The sequence below is a fragment of the Hippocampus comes genome, unplaced genomic scaffold, assembly GCF_001891065.2.
Source record: "Hippocampus comes isolate QL1 unplaced genomic scaffold, H_comes_QL1_v1.1 scaffold71, whole genome shotgun sequence".
NCBI lineage: Eukaryota > Metazoa > Chordata > Actinopteri > Syngnathiformes > Syngnathidae > Hippocampus > Hippocampus comes.
This window is the reverse complement of record NW_017805932.1, coordinates 1,176,645-1,195,350: the sequence shown is the minus strand read 5'-3', so window position 1 is coordinate 1,195,350 and position 18,706 is coordinate 1,176,645. Positions and strand designations below refer to the sequence as shown.

The 18,706-nt window shown below is 39.5% G+C and overlaps 2 protein-coding genes across 4 annotated transcripts; both read left to right on the top strand.

Annotated features, from left to right (window-relative positions):
• The first annotated feature begins 407 nt into the window (after nt 1-407).
• On the top strand, nt 408-1,555 carry polr1h (RNA polymerase I subunit H). Of its 3 annotated transcripts, none has more exons than XM_019890224.1 (5): nt 408-525; nt 819-938; nt 1,024-1,127; nt 1,219-1,328; nt 1,401-1,555. In XM_019890224.1, exons 2-5 carry the CDS (start codon nt 821-823, stop codon nt 1,423-1,425), a joined length of 357 nt encoding a protein of 118 aa, XP_019745783.1. In that variant the 5' UTR covers nt 408-525; nt 819-820; the 3' UTR covers nt 1,426-1,555. The 3 variants fall into 3 exon arrangements, with proteins under 3 accessions (XP_019745783.1, XP_019745785.1, XP_019745784.1); XM_019890226.1 differs by having other exon boundaries at nt 432-525; nt 858-938; XM_019890225.1 differs by having other exon boundaries at nt 432-525; nt 835-938.
• An 837-nt stretch (nt 1,556-2,392) lies between these two features.
• gtf2h4 (general transcription factor IIH, polypeptide 4) lies at nt 2,393-18,447 on the top strand. Its single transcript, XM_019890320.1, has 13 exons — nt 2,393-2,686; nt 2,787-2,891; nt 3,882-4,013; nt 5,635-5,820; nt 7,031-7,139; nt 10,910-10,978; nt 11,123-11,206; nt 13,146-13,314; nt 13,608-13,738; nt 14,842-14,889; nt 14,988-15,066; nt 15,633-15,694; nt 17,144-18,447. The coding sequence occupies exons 1-13, from the start codon at nt 2,571-2,573 to the stop codon at nt 17,252-17,254; spliced, it is 1,401 nt and encodes a 466-aa protein (XP_019745879.1). The 5' UTR covers nt 2,393-2,570; the 3' UTR covers nt 17,255-18,447.
• Nucleotides 18,448-18,706: the final 259 nt, after the last annotated feature.

Sequence of the window (18,706 nt, the reverse complement as noted above, 5' to 3'; positions counted from 1 at the left end):
GTTTTAATTCAAATCACCCATTTGTCTTTTTTTTCTGTCATTCTGTGAGGATAAACGGATTTTTTTTTTTTTTTTAGGATAAACGGATTAGAAAATGGATGGACGTGGGAAATAACGTCAAAGATATTGAGCAATGACGAAAATATGACATTCATTCGTGGTAATAATGAGCGAAAGCTAGTTTATTTTGGTGAATCAAAATTGCCAAGTTAATAAACATTTATAGGCATAACAATAACCGAAGTAAAAAAAAACAAGTAGCTCAGCACTGACAAGAAAAGAAAGTGACATTAAAAAAGTGAGGACAAAGGGTGCAGACATTATAATATATGTTGCAAGTGATTGTTGTAAAGATTAATTGCGAACTAAATCTTTACATATTTACACGGCTAATAAAAAAACAAACCTGACACCTAAATTTGGAAAACGCGTGACGTCATATTTATGCGACGCGTTGCCGAAAGACGGAGACTCTCCAAAGAACGCTTAACATTTGCTTATATCGTTATTTTGGACAACGGATAGGTAAGCAGTAATTGTGGTACGAATGCGAAACTGCATAGTCTAGTGATATTTATTAATAACATCTATTTTTCAATTGCAGTAGTAGTGTATCGCCACGTGCATAGCCCATGCTCTCCTGTTGTCAATTTCACACACGGCTCTTTCTGAGCACACAATCGTGCAGAACCTTTCTCATTTTGTTTGCAGGAAAAACAAATTGCTTTCTGAGTGAATACGATTGTTAACCAACGTTTATAGCCGGTGGTGTATGATCGGTTAAAAGGGTGTCAATCGCGTATGTTCTCTTCATACAGACATGTCATGTTTTAGTGGCGATCCCAACTTCTGTCCAGAGTGTGGAAATGTTCTTCCGTTACCAGGGATGAAAGACGCCGTCTGCTGTCCCCGCTGCTCCTTTTCCATCTCTGTATCAGGTACTGCTGTACCTATCATATTTGACAATAAAAACAGTGTCAATCGTAACTACTGTGTACTGTGCGTTTCTGTTTTGCTGTCTAGAGTTTTCAGGCCGAGAGATACGCTCGACGGTCGTCTTCAACACACTGGACAAGTCTTCTGTGGATCTGGAGGGGAGTGATGACTCTGAAATGAAGGGTCCTGTGGTAAGATAGAATCCTCTGTTGCCCTGATTCTTAAATTAGCATCCTCTTGACCAATATTAATCAGGGTATGCGTGATGGTTCGTTTGCTCAGATCGACAGACGCTGCACTCGCTGCAATAAAGAAGGCATGATTTATCACACAAGACAGATGAGATCTGCGGATGAAGGCCAGACCGTCTTCTTCACCTGTATACACTGCAGGTAAAAAGATCAAATCTCTTAATTTAAGTAATTGTCTGCTATTTGCACATAATTGTGATTGTCATGTTACAGGTATCAAGAGAAGGAAGACTCTTGAGAGCATTCTGCAACTTTTCTCTTTGTATTATTTTATATTCACGAAAAATGTAACATGTTATAGATGTTGTAGTAAAATGTATATTTAAAAAAAAAGAAAGACCAACCAAATAAAATCCAATTGAACATGAAATTCGTGAGATGTGTTATGTGGTGGAAGATTTGACCTACTGAATCATGTCTGAATGTTTTGAGATAGACAGTGGGGTGCTATTGTGGTTAGCACATTTGCCTCACACTTCTGAGATTTCTTGCTTCAGATTTGCTCTCAACTGAGCCAAGCACTTTATTAAAACAATTTTTTTGTAATATAGAAAAGAAATGAAAACCTAAACTGGCGTAGAAATGAGGTTGAATTACTTTTAACCACACCCAAATCTCAATTTATGACATTGACTTCAACCTGTGATATTTTTGGTAAATAATAATCTATGAAAATGTTTAAAAGCACTGAGTGCTATTATACCACCTTGATGTTGATAGGATTGTAAAATAGATATTTAAGAGAATGTCCCAAATGTGATTTACATAAAACATGTTAATATTGGTCTGGATTAAACACACAATAGACCATTTTCACAAAATTTCAAAATAAAAATAATTTAAATAAATGTCAATGACGTTTGTCAGTTCCAGTGCAGTCACTAAATTTACCTCTAGAGGGGAGTAGTGAATTCTTAAAAGTGCCACTGCCCGCTTTATTGTAGAGAAGAAGGATGACTGACCAATAAGAGCGCACAAAGAAGGTCACATGACCCGGTAGCGGTAATGCAGTTTGCAAACAACAGTACAATATGATTCTGTTAAACGGCCGGCAGATAAAGCCAACGACAAGCCGGTTGACAGCAATGCTGCTTTTGCACTCTATATTGTCATTTTAAATGAAGGAGATCGTGGAAAACAGAACGATTTCCTGGTAAATAAAAAAAGTGTTTTTTTGTTACCGCACCGATTGGACACATATCGTGGAAAACAGAACGATTTCCTGGTAAATAAAACAAAAGTGTCAATTTGTTACCGCACCGATTGGACACAGCGGTTCCGACAAACTGCCACAGCTGTTAATTTTAGCCTTTGATTTATTACTATTTCGTGGAGCGTGCAGATATTTCATGTGATTTTTAAGATAAATATTTTTATTAGAAAATGAAGCTGAGAGTCCAGCTGCAGTGCAAGAATTTGCACGAATATCTCAGAGAGTTGAGCCCAGAGATTCTGGACCGACTATACAATCATCCAGCAACATGTCTGGCTGTCTACAGGTAGGCTGACTGTAATAAATGGAACTGGAAACGTTGTCATCATCATCATCATCATTTGTGATTGATGCTGTTCACGTTATGATGTTGTTGAACTCCGCAGGGAACTTCCTTCTCTGGCCAAAAACTATGTGATGCGAATGCTGTTCCTGGATCAGCCTCTTCCACAGGCAGCAGTGGCATTATGGGTGAATAAAGAAAGCCAGAAGTGAGTGACTTAATTTTCATGGGCATTTGTAGTCATAATTATAAGTTGGCCATTTTTATGTGTGTCAAAATTCCTCATGTGTGGTTTAAACGTGTTTGGCATCTGACCTGATCTGTAAAGATACACTTTGCATATGTTGATGTCTCTATGATATTCTTGTTGCTACCCCGGCAGTCTTTCGGGATGTATAACCTCGAGTGGCTCGGGAGCACACTAATTTTGGAAGTAGTCGACAATGCTGACACATTACTGATGAATTATGTTGAAGAAGCATTGTTATGAAGCAAAATAATGAGCCAGAGTTGGATAGGTACAGACAAGCCTAACAAGGCTCCGCATGCGCCATCTGTCTGTTATCTATCACCGTCAGATGAAATTACTTGTTTTCTTCAGATGGGATGCTATTCAGTAAAACTGAGTACTGTTCGGTACACTCCTTAGTCTGCACAGTACAATAATTTTACATTTTTGCAAATGTCCTGGGGCATTCCTTTTGAATTTACATATGTACTGCCATTAATTCCAGAACATGGTTTGCATTTTGTTGTTAACGCTCTGCATTTATGGTATACATTCATAAAGGCACCTTTTGATTGTAGGTTTTGGGAATGATATGCCGAGCTACCTGTTTGTTTTCTTCACCGAGGAACACATTTTATGATCATTCACTTCAGATTCATTGGACTTGGTCACATGCTCCTTAGGTACTGGAGATCATACAGATTTTAAAAATTCATTTTACGGTGCTTATCTTCTATAAAATAAGATTTCCAATGGAATCTGCGCATGGTTTGGATAGTAAATGTAAGCAACGTAGCGTTAAATAAGGGCAAAGAAATTGCACAAAAGTTCAAATCAAAGTGGCTCTAGGTTTTAAAATTAACTTTTCAGGAGGAAAAAAAAACAGTGGAGTTAATTTGTTGTCTCACTTTTTCTTTCCCCATTGTCTACGGCTACTTCATCACCCTCTTCTACCACCGCACTCCACAGGAATCATGATGAATGCGTCTCGGTGCTGGCGGGACTCCGCCTTTGGCACAGTCAGCAGCTGCAGGGTGGTCTTCAGGGATATATCCTGAATCCAGTCTTCAAAGACAACTTGAGGATCGCGCTGCTCGGCGGGTACGTCTGCTCTCCGTTTCATCACATGACTGTGCCTCTCACATTCTTTACATTGCTGTTTTTTGTACACCGCTAATTTCACATCTGAATGTATTGAATATAAATATTATACGGATACCTTGTTTAAAAAAAAAAGCCATCAAGGTTTTGTTGTAAAAAGTTCAATTTTTGTTTTATGCTTTCCGCCAAGCCGTGGCCAGCCTCCATCTGTTTTTTTTTCTTTGGAGTTGCAAATGAAAGGTGGAACAACACCTGTGCATCATTTTGTGTTACAGCAAATTTCAGTGAACACACATTGAAGAGAGTTGCCTTCAGGAGTTTGATAATTTGGGAGGAAACACTTGCTAAGGTTCTTTCCCTGTGATTTTCTCGGTGAAACAGACGAATCACACAAATATTGACAATAACGACCACAATATGTTCATATTTACTTTTGAATGAATATACAGGCTAGCATTGGCAGTCTGATCTAAAATTCAGTGTTTGTTTTTTTTTTTTTTTTGATTTTTTTTTTGCGGGTCTTGATCATTTTTTGTTGGACATTTAACTGAATCACTTAATGCAGAAAGAAGACCGTAAAAAGCAGGCAAAATTGCGAATGAAAGACAAACCCATGGCGCTCACAGAAATAAATTAAATCTGACAAAAGTAATAAGTTAAAACAAAAAGTGATGAAAATGAACCAATGAAAATCAGATGTTTTAAAATTTTGGTTCAACAGAATTATTAAAAAAAAAACAAAACTCATGAAACAAGGCTGGACAAAAATGATGGTACCAGTACAAAAGAGTGAAAACAATTTTACCATAGAAACATGTTCAACCAAGATGTGTCCTCTAATTAGTGTCTTCGAACTTATGTGTACCACACTAAACATCGAACAGAGCAGAGAGTTGTTTCTGTAGATTTGAAAGAAAGTGATAGAAAACCAAGCAGCTTCATGTTCCCGTGACTTCAATTGCACATGTTACTCAAACATTTACGATCCATGGCACAGCTTCCATGGATGTGACTGTAGGAGGAACATGGATGACAAATTAGAGACTGATTTTACAAACGGTAACAAAAGAGCCTTGGACAACCTCGACACAAATTGAAGGTGAACTCAAAGGTTAAGATACATCAGTGTCAGATCGCACCATCCGTTGCGATGTGAGGCAAAGTAGATTATATGGGAGCCCGCCGAGGAGGACACAGCTGTTGAAAATAAATCATTTTGAAGGATTGCCAAACTGCATGTTGACAAGCCACAAAGCCTCTGTGAGAATGTCCTCTGGATAGCCAAGACAAAACTTTTTTTTTGGGGGGGGGGCAAGGTACATCAGCTCCATGTTCACAGACACAGACACAAAAAAAATGAAGCATACCCCAGAAAAGAACACCGTCCCTACTGTGAAACTCGGAGAATAAGAACTCATAACCCAATAAGGGGGGCCATGAAGTATTTTCGTCAATTAAATTGCAGTAAATTTGTTGTTCTTTTTTAAAAATGTTTTATCAGTTTTAGTTTTTTTTTTTTTCGTGCGGATTACAAATAATGATTCATAATGTTTTGAAAGACGCTTATAAATGAAATGTATTATTATTATTATTATTATTGTAACTGCGTCTCATTTCCCAGGGGCCAAGCATGGGCAGACGAAGGCAGCAGCCTGGGGCCAGACCGCCACGCTCGCGACATTGAGAGTCTGGACCGTTACGCCATGGAGCGCTGGGAGGTGATCCTGCACTTCATGGTGGGTTCTCCCAGCGCTGCGGTCAGTCAGGACCTGGCCCAGCTGCTGATTCAAGCAGGCCTCATGAAAAGGTAGGTTAAGGGCTTTTGATGTAGAAAAGAACTGATTTTTTTTTTTTTTTCCCCCCACTCATGCAGGAAATTACTACCTTCCCGGGAGTGAGTCTTTGGAGTGACTGATGTGAATATTTATGAAGTACAAAAGCCTGCGTGTGCATTTTTTTTTTTTTTTTTAATCCGATAGCCTACATGAAAATTTGCACTGCTTGCAAAATTAGTCGTGCTGTGTTGCTGTCTCGCACCTTTGAGGAGTTAGGAAGTTTTACTACCTTGCTTGTGGGCGAGCGTCTAATCTGAGGTGGGGTTTAAATCCTTTCACTTTGACCTTTTTGGGGTTCTTTACTGACCCCCAATTATTACACTGTTACACAAATCAGTCTGACAAGTTCACGAAAACTCCTTTTGTATCATTTTTCACTCCAATGAAAAACAAGATCCATATCAGACGGTCTTAATAAGCCAACAGGTAGAGCATCTAAAAAATGGGTTCAGAGTACGTAGTCATAACATATACATTTATGCCCCAAAAGATTTTTCACAAAACACTGAGTTTCTTTTCAGAATTTTCTAGGGCACACTTACTTTACTCCAGAATGGCACCCAAGGTTTTTTTTTTTTTTTTAACTAACATTCATTCAATGTTGGACCATCGCTCTGAGTGACACCAGTGAAAGTCTAGCAAAGCTAAATCCTTCATGTAAAACAGGGGGTGTCAAACTCATTTTTGTCGCGGGCCACATTGGCGTGACCGTTTCCCTTGGAGGGCCGTTATGACTGTGAAAACATAGAATGAAGTGAAGAATAATGGTTCATTTAACGATTGTTTAAGTTAGTGTAATGAGGGATTTGGTAACAAGAAAATGCTGACAATATCTCGCTTATTTATTACATATGAGAAGTTGAAATTTTGGTACAGATTTCAGCAATCATCGTATAAGTGGACATGTTTGATTTGCTTTCGCGGGCCACATAAAATGACATGGCGGGCCAGATCTGGCCTTGGGGCCTTGGGTTTGACACCTGTGATGTAAAATAATCACATTTTCAAAGAGTTCAGCCACGGCCTGTGTGCACTGGGAAGTTAATAAAAACATACTTTTCAGAGGTTGTGTACTCATTTATGTTAGAGTGCAGAGATGAAACTATCTGGAAAAATTATCTTCATGGATTGCTTGACAAGCGTAAATGGCCGTAATCCATGTTCCCTTCAACGTTTTCGCAGTGAGGCAGGAGAGGCCCCCTCCATCACCTCTGCTGGCTTCCAGTTCCTTCTGCTGGACACTGCCTCTCAGTTGTGGTACTTCACCCTGCAGTACCTCAAAACTGCTCAGGTAACCATCGAACGTTCCGCCCTGACCTTTTACGACTTTGGAATTTCGATGAGCTATGTGCCACTGTGTCCCTGAAAGCCCGTCATTGCTCTGATTAGCACGCACTTGGGTGGAGAGGGCGGCGCGGTAATACAAGGGCCTACGAGACCTAGGTAATATAAATGACTTGCGTTCTAATCATCGGTTGTAAAACGGGCTACCTAAGGACAGTCACCTTGTACAATAGCAGGGAAAAAGAAATTCAATCTGAATAAGCGGTCATTTCCAGGCTAAGTCCAAAAATAATGTGAAATGTTGAAATTCGGGCACGCCGAATCTGACTCAATTGACCATTGCTGACAGCACTCATTTAGATCCTGTAACATCGCTTAGTTATGCTTAGTTTTTGAGCAAAGGCAGGACATGATTCATCATCATTTTTTATGAACTTTGTCACTCGATTGACGTACAGGAGAGATATGAAGTCTCAGTCCCGTTCCGCTGTACCTGGGCAGTGGAAAAGTCATCAGTTTCATTATGCAAGGGGGTGGGGGGTGTTCATGCAGTTATGCGAGCAACACGAATGTACATATAAAGAATTTTCAAACTATTCATCGGTAAACATATTTAGCAATTTTGATTGTACCGTAAATTTCCGCACGATAAGGCGTTTCGGAGTATAAGGCACACCTTCAATGAATGGCCTGTTTAAAACCGTTTCCATATACAGGGCGCACCGCTTTATAAGGCGCATAGAATCGAAGCTACAAGTGTGGCTGCGATTGTGTTATGCATCCACTAGATGGAGCTATGCTAAAGGGAATACAATACAATACAGTGACGTATAAGGCACACCTTCAATGAAGGGCCTGTTTTAAAACTGTTTTCATATATAGGGCGCACCGCTTTATAAGGTGCATAGAATAGAAGCTACAATAGTGGCTGCGGTTGCATTATGCATCCACTAGATGAAGCTATGCTAAAGGAATACAATACAATACAGCTTTATTTCTGTAGCGCTTTCACGACCCCTGCAGCAGTAACAAAGCGCTTTACAGCACATTTAAAGTACTACTGCCAATAAATCTGAATATTGATCCATATATAAGGCGCATCGGATTATAAGGCGCACTGTCATCTTTTGAGAAAATCGAATGCTTTAAGGTGCGCCTTATAGTGCAGAAAATACGGTCCTTATTAGGTAGATCATTTTGACTTGATAATTGAATAAGTAGCTGCGCTTACTCAAAAGTGTGTGAGCTCCACTGATGTCGGGGGGGAACAACACACCAAGCTAGCAAGCTTTCAACAAAATGCTTTTACAATGCAATGCAAGGCTGTCATTATAATCAGAGTAAATGTAGATGTAAGAAGCCACAAGAAGTACAGAAAGTGTCACAGGCTGTTCTTTCACTCGCCGGCTTGGCTGTGAGTTGCCTAACAACCACGTCCAAAGCTGCCGCTGAGTCGTTTCTTTTTCCAGCCTGGTATATTTGGAGCCTTTTAAGCAACCTGTGGGGAGTTGATTCCAACTGTCATTTTAAAAAATGGGCGTGATTACCATATTCTTGAAGTGTCTGAATACCTGCTTACCCACGACACGATTTTAAAACAACTCCTCTGCGTGATTATCCGCAGCTATGGCGAATAACTAAATATGAATAAGGACCGCAGTTATTTTTAATGGCGTTTTCTCCACTCTGACACCGAATGCACCCCCCCCCCCAAAAAAAAAATTGTTTTAACTTCAGATGCAAATTGGCTTTTGACTGTCAGTACTCATCTCATTATGTCAGGAACATGAAGCCCCTGCATCATCATCTTTATTTGTCAACTGTTTGACGACCGACAGCAACTTTCTGATTCATCACAGTGACAATTCCTAATCGTTAGAATTTTAATTTTGTGACTAAGTTGCGAAAGAATTGAATTTTGCCCGAATCCAAACTGAATTTCAGATATCTGCAATGTTGTCACTTTTGCCATTCGTGGCTGTAAGATTCATTTGCGGATATCTGTAAGGGAATTATGGATAGCTGCAGCCAAATTGCAAATATCCCTCACCGACAACATCATTTTGACTACAGTGAAACTCCTCTACAACGAAATCATGTTTGCAGCAAGAAATTTTTCACAACAGGGGGTTTTTCACTGTAGCAAATTTGATATCAGATGTAAGCACACACACACCCACACACCCACACACACAAACGTATGTGTACACGCACACACAAACGTATGTGTACTCTATTTTTATTCCAATAGTGCATAAGTATGAGCACACACTGATCTGACACTTGATATTGTCAGTGTAGAAAGAAAAAAAAGGGAAAGAAATTGCGAAATTTACGATCAGCATTCACTTTCACTTACCTCAATTTCTTGGATAATGTCTTTTATTTTGCTTGCTCCGTCTTTCATTTTGACCACTTTTACCCTCTCTTCCAGCATCAGAGCTCTTCTTGTCTAAGCTGCTTGACATCCAAATGTCCGTTTTGTAGCCATTTTAGCAATGCAATCCGTCGAGCCACTGGAGCGCTAATGAGAGAGAAGCGCTCCAGTTAGCGTTAAGGTTTTTAGTCTTCGAGAGCTAACTATGGCCATCGAGGACTACGAAGCGTCCCGTGGGTGTTTTTAGCATGATAACAAGTAAAGCATTCGAGGAAACGGTTTATTTGAATATCCGTCGAGCCATAAGCAATTTACCCTGAGCAGCTAATCGGATGCTACAGATCTAGCTTCAGTATCTACACACATAGACAGTGAGGTCCCTCTTGGCCAATCGGAGGCCAGGATGATGCTCGGTAAGCCAATGGCAGAGCAGCTATGAGTATGTTGAGTCCAGGAAACTCGCAACTGTGACCGAAATAAACATCGTTCACTATGTAAATCAGTGTGGTGGTTGCTGTTGCCTTTTTTCGAACGAAGCAGTAGAGGTCGCTGTTGGATAAGACTTCGTTGTAGTGAATGTCTTCGCGAGGCTGGAGCAGATAAAATTATTTCGTATAACGCAACAGGGGGCTTTTCGTCGTATGGGGGGCAGGAGAATGGGAATTATGTTAATGCATGAAGATTTTTTCACATAAGGGGGTATTTTCGCCCATGTAGGTTTCGTTCTAGAGGAGTTTCACTGTACTTATAATTTCAAGTTAATCTTCCAATTCATTTTCCACTGTATTAAAAACCCAATTTAAGAAGAAATGACATGTATTCATGAATTGAAGTGATTTAAAAATTGTAAAACTGCAATTGTGACCCGTCAGAATCACATTGTAGATATCTGTAACTGCAGAATGACATTGCTATCATTGATGGTTTTTTTTTTTTGTAACTGATGCCAATTCGATAATTGGCAGAATGATATTTCGATTAATCTGTCGATTTAAGTGCGATTCACCTTATTAATTTGTCCTTTATTGTTTAACCTCACATCAGAAAAAAAAATCTTAAAAAATCGCTTTTTCCCCACCTTTGGGTGAATGATGCCTCACTGTGATTATTTTTTAAAAATTTGTTTATACTTTGTTTTTTTCAAACGTGTTAAAAAAAGGCAAAAATCTGCAGAAATCAGCGGATTTAAAAGCACGATTGTCCGATTAAAGCGTCTGGCAGATTGATCGGGCGGTTAATAATAATATAGATGGCAAACACAATTGGCAAAACTGAAATAAAATATTTACCCCGAGGCCAAATGATGTTGCAGATATCTAAAATTTTGACGCCGCTGCACAGAATGTCTGTTCATTATTGAAATGAATATGAGGATGTCTTGTAATTGTTTTCTCTTGTAGTCACGAGGGATGGGCCTGGTGGAGATTTTGTCTTTTTTGTTCCAGCTCAGTTTCTCAACGTTGGGCAGAGTGAGTGCACAGTAATTAAACCCGCGTGCTTGTGTGTGCGAGCGTGTGCGCGTTTGTGTGCTAAAATTGATGTTGCTGGTTTCTTGCTTGGTTTGACTTTTTTTTTTTTCCATGTTATTGAGAATGTGTTTCTCTTGGCCTCAGGATTACTCAGTGGAGGGCATGAGTGAGTCATTACTCATATTTCTGCAGCACCTTCGGGAGTTTGGACTGGTCTTCCAGAGGAAGGTAGAGACTGAGAGGGAGAGGCAAGGTTTTGCTACACTCCCTTCAAGTACTATTTCCTTCGATGAGAAGCGACACGATGACCCACATGGGGACGCCGATTTATTGCTGCAGTAAAACGGCAACCCGGCTTCCGCCAAGTCTGCCTGCGTCACTTCTGGAATGTCAAATTCTAATTCACAACAGCCCAAAAATATGTTTGTATCTTTATCGAACCGTAATGAAAGAAGTACAGTGGTATTTCTACTTACGAAATTAATTGGGTCCGGAAGAAAATAGAGACGCGTTTTCCATGTAAATGCCTGAATTCGTTCCAAGCCCCCCACCAAATTCAGACATACATGTTTTATGAAGCATAAAAATGCATTAAAATATAGAACAAATACATGAAATACATGTTACAATTAGATTATAGTACAATAAATGAGAGTTGTGCATAATGTAAAAAACAAAGACTAAAGAATAAAACTGATGGTCATTTAACTTTTAGCTGCGTCCTCTTCGTTTTTTTGCCCTCGATAGTCCATGACCTCCCTCAGAACTGGTTTTCGCCTGGCGTTTTGTAAAGAACTGATCCGAGGACGTTTGCTTTTGTCGCCTTTTAACAATCCCTCGAAAATGTCCAAGGCAAACATCGGCATAGTGAGCGATCGCCCAACTGGTGAACACTTTTTCTGGGTGATTCGCATTTACGTAAAACTATCGGAACACCTCATGGACGCTGCATAAACGCATCTTTCTATCGCCACACATAGACACATCCAGTAGAGGTCCCTCTGAGCCAATGGGATGCCAGGAAAATGCTAGGTGATAGCCAATGGCAGAGCAGCGAAAAGTATGTTGCGTTCAGGAAACTCGGAGCTGCAATAAGCAGGCTATACATGTACTGTATTTTTACCTTTTCGTATCTTGAAATTTCTTTCGTAACAAGAGGCAATATTTTCCTGTTGAGATGTTTCGTAACCAGAAAATTTCGTATGAAGAGACATTCGTAAGTAGAGGCACCACTGTACCTCTAAATTTGGTACAACTATGTCCCCCCCAAAAATATCAGCCTTTTACATTGAACCCAACATCCTGTAATAGATGCTGTGAATGTATTTTTGTTCAACGAAAATATACCGGTTCCTTTAATATGGTCAACAGTTTTGACTGATATGCTCCTTCTTGGCATACTGTAAATGTGTTTTTATTTGATATGTATTAGTTGGAGATGTATGCTTTGGTTGAAATGTTCCTACTGCTTTTTTAACGTTATTCAGCTACATTAGCGGACTCTGGTAGCACGTTGTTCAACACAACTGCCAAGTTATTTAGGGTTGATCTAACGACGGATGAATCAATCTTTGAACACTTTCAAGAAAACATCATTACACTTTTTATTGGATCTCAAAGTGCAGCTGTACCTAATACACCGTACACATCCGAAAGCGCAATCGGCTCTTATGTTTTGCTAGTGCCTAGCGAGCAACGATGCTAACGTGCGCCGCTTGTACAAATATGACTCCAAAAGTACCAACTTGATTTTAACCCTTTCAGACAGCCTGTAACCTGATAAGATGTCTACTGTAGTAAAGCACATGTGTCAAACTCAAGGCCCGGGGGCCAGATGTGGCCCGCCGTATCATTTTAAGTGGCCCGCAAAAGCAAATCAAAGATGACAACTTCCATGATGCTTACTAAAATCTGTACCAGAATTTCACATTTTCATATGTAATAAATCAGTGACATATTGTCAGCATTTTCTTGTTGCCAAACCTCTCATTACAGTTACTGAAACAATAGTTGAATAAAACATTATACTTGACTTCTTTATATAGTTTCGGTCATCACGTCCCTCCAAGGGAAATAGTAATTATAATTTGGCCTGAGACAAAAATGAGTTTGATACCCCTGGGTTAAAGCATGATGTTTGGTCTGATTCTTTTTATCCTATTCCCAGAGAAAGTCGAGGCGGTACTACCCCACCAGACTGGCCATCAGTCTAGCTGCAGGAATCACGAGCAGCTCTTCTTCCACATCCTCCTCTCTTAACTTGGGCTCCACTCCTGGTACTGGGGACGCAGGCTTCATTGTGGTTGAAACAAATTATCGCATCTACGCCTACACAAGTATGTTCGAGAATATCATGATTAGGGAATACTGGCAAGGCAGCGTTTTGGAAACCATTTACCTTATTGTTCTTGAGTGCATATCTGATCATGGCTCATAGCTTGCCTGGCTCTGCGCCGATTCCAAAATACAGCGGCAGGCATTTGGAATGTATTGACTTGATGTTGTCATTTCTGTTTTCATGTTTTTTTCTCATTTTGCCGCAGATGAAATGATTAACTTATTTGCATTGGGTGTGTGTGCATGTGTGTGTGTTGGTGTGCGTGTGTGTGTTTCCTCCCCCTCCACCCAGACTCTGAGCTCCAGATTTCTCTAGTAGCGCTCTTCAGTGAAATGTTGTATCGCTTTCCAAACGTGGTGGTGGCTCAGGTCACAAGAGAGTCGGTGCAACAGGCCATCGCGAATGGCATCACTGCACAACAGGTATACCCAAACTCTACTTGAACTAAGGGAACAAGGGTGACGGTGATCTCTGACAAAACTGCCCGTTTAAAACTTTCTGACAAGATTCACCCGTTTCTAAAATCGCAACACTACTGTTGATCTATTATGTCAAAGTAATGGCCAGCATACTCTCCAATTTGGTATGCTCACTTATTGTACAAAGGCAATATCAAAATATGTGCTCTAAAAACAATTGAAGTACAGTGGTACCTCTACTTATGAACGTCTCTTCATATGAAATTTTCCAGTTACGAAACGCCTCAACAGGAAAATATTGCCTCTTGTTGCGAAATAAATTTCAAGGTACGAAAGGCAAAAGACAGTATCGACTGCTTCTTGCAGCGTCGGGTTTCCTGAACGCAACATACTTATAGCTGCTCTGCCATTGGCTACTCCCGAGCATCATCCTGGCATCCCATTGGCTAAGAGGGACCTACCTAAATAGATCTGTGCCGATGCAGCGTCCTCGTCATTCGCCCCTTGGGCCATGAGCCATTCCGTTAGTTTTACGTAAATGCGAATCACCCAGAAAAAGTGTTCACCAGTCGGGCGATTGCTCACTATGCCGATATTTGCCTTGGATATTTTCAAAGCTTTGTTAAAAGCCGACAAAAGCAAACGTCCTTGGATCAGTTCTTTACAAAATGCCAGGCAAAAAACCCTTCTCAGAGAGAACATGAACTAAAGAGGGCAAAAAATGACGAGGGCGCAGTTAAAAGTTAAATGACCATCATTTTTATTTACCCTATTCTTCGTTTGTTACATGATGCACAACTCTCATTTATTGTGCAAGAATGTAATTTTAACATGTATTTGTTCCATATTTTGATGCATTTTTATGCTTTAGGAAACATTTATGTCTGAATTTTGGGGGGCCATGGAACGAATTAGGGCATTTATATGGAAAAAGCGTCTCTACTTACAAAATGTTCTAGTTAAGAAATTTCTTCCAGAACCAATTAATTTTGTAAGTAGAGGTACCACAGTATCAAAGTTTGATGAATTGAATATGTATGATGGAACCAAAACTGTAGAAAATGTTTGGATTCAACTCTTTCCCCTATATTACTTCAATTTTGCAGATCATCCACTTTCTGAGAACCAGAGCACACCCTATCATGCTGATGCAGGTAATGTTTTTTTTTTTTTGTAATTGTAAAAAAGTACTAGCTGTACACGCATCAATGTCGTCGAGTATCTTCTTCACCGAACATCTCTTGCGCTGCAGACACCGGTGCTTCCTCCAACCATAACAGATCAGATCCGACTTTGGGAGCTGGAGAGAGATAGACTACAGTTCACCGAGGGTGAGCGAATTTACTGTTCTCGGTATATGTGTGCGCAACTGTGATTGCATCGGGAGAATTTATGGTATCGCAGTCGGCGGTGTCAATGCCGGCTAAAAAAAAAAAGTACATTGATTACATTTTAGTGAAACCTTCAAACAGAATTTAGAGATCCTTATGCTGTGCAGCTGCAAAATGTACATTACAACACGTGTGATTTTGATGAACCCTTTCAGGGACAGCGGTCACTACAGTGGACAGTTGACCATGTTATCAAGTCACAGGGTGCATGAAAGGGTTAACACACATTCCTTGAAGTTAAATGTCAGTTCAGATGTCTGTTTGGTTGGAGTCGACGAACAAGAAATACGTTTTCATTGGCAAAAGCAGGTCCTATGAGGTTGTTGTAGTACCTTGTGAGTTGAGGTTCCACTCCGGATACTCTGTGATTACGATTACTCAGGTGTTCTGTCCTCAATTGCGTAATTTTCTTTCGTTGGCTTTTCAGGTTGGCAAAAATTCTCTTGGCTTTTCTACACTCTTCGAGATAAATAGAGCTGGAACTTTTGATCTCTCCTTCCTTTCAGGTGTGCTCTACAACCAGTTTCTCTCCCAGGCGGACTTTGAAGTGCTTCGAGATAGAGCTCAGGTTGGATTTCGGTTCTTTTTTTTTTTTTTTTTTCCTCAAGGTTGATGTTGTATTATTATGTTATTTAGTATTTAGAATGCTGGTTATGTTAGTCCTTAATGAGCAAGGAACTTGCATATTGTGCCTTAAAGTAAGTCCAAAAGGACTCCCTACACCTCAGTTATTAGAGCCAGATGATTTCACCATCTAATTTGCAAAAAAAAGGACGTATAAAAGAAAAGTTATGATCAAATATGAATATTTTAAATGTTTTTATCATCAATGTATTTATTAACATACAAAACATATGGGTACTTATTTGTGTTTTAAAGGCTTGTACTTGTGGAAATCTGTTGCCACATCATGATTGGGTGTTGATGTGGGAAAACGTAGAGTGCCAAATGTACGGAAATCACCGAACATGAATTTGTTATGCATGTAACATTTCGGGATTGTTTTGAAAATTGGAAAAAAAAAAAAAAAGAACGCTGCTACTGAGGGCAAAAAACGATGAGGACGCAGTTAAAAGTTAAATGACCATCATTTTTATTCTTTATTCTTTTTTTAAATTTTTTATATTATGCACAACTCTCATTTACTGTGCAATGATGTAATTGTAACATGTATTTGTTACATATTTTGATGCATTTTGATGCTTTACGAAACATTTATGTCTGAATTTTGGGGCGGCTTGGAACGGATTAGGGCATTTACATGGAAAAAGTGTCTCAACTTACAAATTTCCTAGTTAAGAATTTTTTTCCAGAACCAATTAATTTCTTAAGTAGAAGTACCACTGTACTGGTATAGAGAATATTTGTCTTATTCCTAATTAACTGGTCTAAGCCCAGAAATTCACAGCTGTGAGGCTACCATATTATGTTGCATGCTAAAATGCTAGCTGCTTCAGTGAAGTTGTGCAAAAATTGTTAAAGCCTTTTTTAAAATGCCTTTTATTTTTGATACAAGAAATGCTAAGTGTAATTTTCAATGTATATTTATTTGAAATTGACCCACTGAAAATGTTTTTAAAAACTGTTGATTGTATGAAAAAAGGAAATCAAATGGTTGTTCGTTTTTGAGTGAAATGTATTATTAAGTAAAAATAGTTAAACGGATACACGATTATTCCATGTAATTTATTCGAATACTCGAATGCTGAAATATTTGAGAGCTATCCCAGCTAACTTTGAGTGACAGACACTTTTTCAGAGACAGGCAGCTCACAAAAGATTCACTTGGTTGCTTATTTGGTGGGAAGGTGTTAATAACCCTGCAATTCGTACACAACAAATTAGATCAGATTTTTTTTTCTTTTGTCCCTTTAAATTAAAAAATGGCTTTCTAGAGACAAATGTTTACTTCTTCTATCCACTCAGAGAACATCCAGTTTTGTATATCTCTATTGAATTGAATGTAAATGATGTGCTAATATAGCGTCCATGGTCTAATTGGGTTGTTTTGTCGCAGGGTCTGGATTGTCTGGTGTGGCAAGATGTAGCTCACAGGGTGATGGTGGTGACACCACACGGACACAGTGAGGTCAAGAGGTTCTGGAAACAACAGAAGTCTCACACATAACCAGGAGAAGAGGAAAGCGAAAGGATGCTGTACCACGAGTGAGCACTTCTGATGGACTGTGAAGCAGTTGCTCTCAGCTGTTGTTATGCTGGGACCGGTATTTTCCTGTCGTCGAAAGTCGTGACCCACTTTTGTATAAGTTAACAGTAATGAAAATGTATTCTAAAAATAAAAAAATCAACCTTTGCAACGGTTAAGAATGCTAAGCCTCTCATAACACATGATCGATAAACTGAGGAGTTACGTGCATGAGGTATTTGTACGAAAAACCTCTCGTCCATAAATATAAAAGAATCAAATGAGAAACAGTAAGCACAACACTGAGAATGCCCTCAAGTGCCGCGTAACCACATAAGTCGTTTTTGTATGTAGATCACAGGTCAGGTTTATGGGAATTTGGATCATGTTCAAATTTTGTTAGCAGCAGTCAGGGATGCAACCAGGGTGGGAAAAGTGATGGCGAGTCTAAGGGCCCATGACAGATTGGTCCAAGAAAATAACATTTTCTACAGTTTTGCTGCGGAGGAACCGAAAATGAAATTTTTATCACAGGGCTCCAAACCCTTGTCTGTGCCTCTGATAGCAGTACTTAAGAGTTCAACATGGAGCCAGAATTATTATCTTCAGTTTTGATGACATTGTCATTTGAGTTTCATTTAAGGTGCAGGTGGCATTAGGTGTCGTGCTCAGGTGGGGATACATCTTGGAAAAAAATGGCAGGACATCTCGTGGCTGCGACACCATGAGAACACTCTTGCAATAAGCATTGGACAGTTCCTGGCAGAAAGGAACGTCACCATGCTGGAACAACCTCACTAACAACTCGCCTGACCTGGCTCTGTCATTTTCTTATTTTTTCCCTCAAGCTCAAAAGTGACCTGTTTTGAAGATGTTCATGTAGCTTTGGGGGTCCTGGAAGAATCTTTCCAGGAGTGTGTCAAGGTGTGGCAGAGAAGTCAGGGAATTGCTTTGGAATCCCAGAAGAGTACTTTGATGGAATTTTTCTGACACACCTCGTGTACACTGAACAACACACCATGCCTGTTGGGGGTATTGGTCAAATATGAGCATGCATTTCTAGTATTTGGTATTTTTCCAAGAGGTCTTGTCCCATATATCGCAAATTAATTCTTAATGTGATTGTCTTTCTGTTTTATCTGTTTGTTTTTTAAATAAAAACCAAAGTGACTAAATAGGCAAGCGGCATGTTACATTTACATATTATAATCACATTGACGGTAAAAAGGATCAGATTTCTAGAACCTGCAAGCAATTTCATTCTCTCATTCTAACCAAACATTTGTGCCACTGTGAAAATATTTGATCACATGAGCAGAATCAAGTTTTCACCAGGTCTGAACTTAAGATTGCTGCATTTGTAACTTGCCAAGTGAGATGTAAACAGTATTAGTGGTTAAGTGAATACTGAATCTGTAATATTGCTACCACTCT

Bases quoted from the DNA above. Each gene is read 5' to 3' on its own strand.
- gtf2h4 (XM_019890320.1), top strand. From the start codon at position 2,571: ATGAAGCTGAGAGTCCAGCTGCAGTGCAAGAATTTGCACGAATATCTC. The intron at 5,821-7,030 runs GTAGGTTAAGGG...ACGTTTTCGCAG, and splicing joins CAAGCAGGCCTCATGAAAAG to TGAGGCAGGAGAGGCCCCCT. The intron at 7,140-10,909 runs GTAACCATCGAA...TTTCTCTTGTAG, and splicing joins AGTACCTCAAAACTGCTCAG to TCACGAGGGATGGGCCTGGT.
- polr1h (XM_019890224.1), top strand. From the start codon at position 821: ATGTCATGTTTTAGTGGCGATCCCAACTTCTGTCCAGAGTGTGGAAAT. The intron at 1,128-1,218 runs GTAAGATAGAAT...TCGTTTGCTCAG, and splicing joins CTGAAATGAAGGGTCCTGTG to ATCGACAGACGCTGCACTCG. The intron at 1,329-1,400 runs GTAAAAAGATCA...GTCATGTTACAG, and splicing joins TTCACCTGTATACACTGCAG to GTATCAAGAGAAGGAAGACT.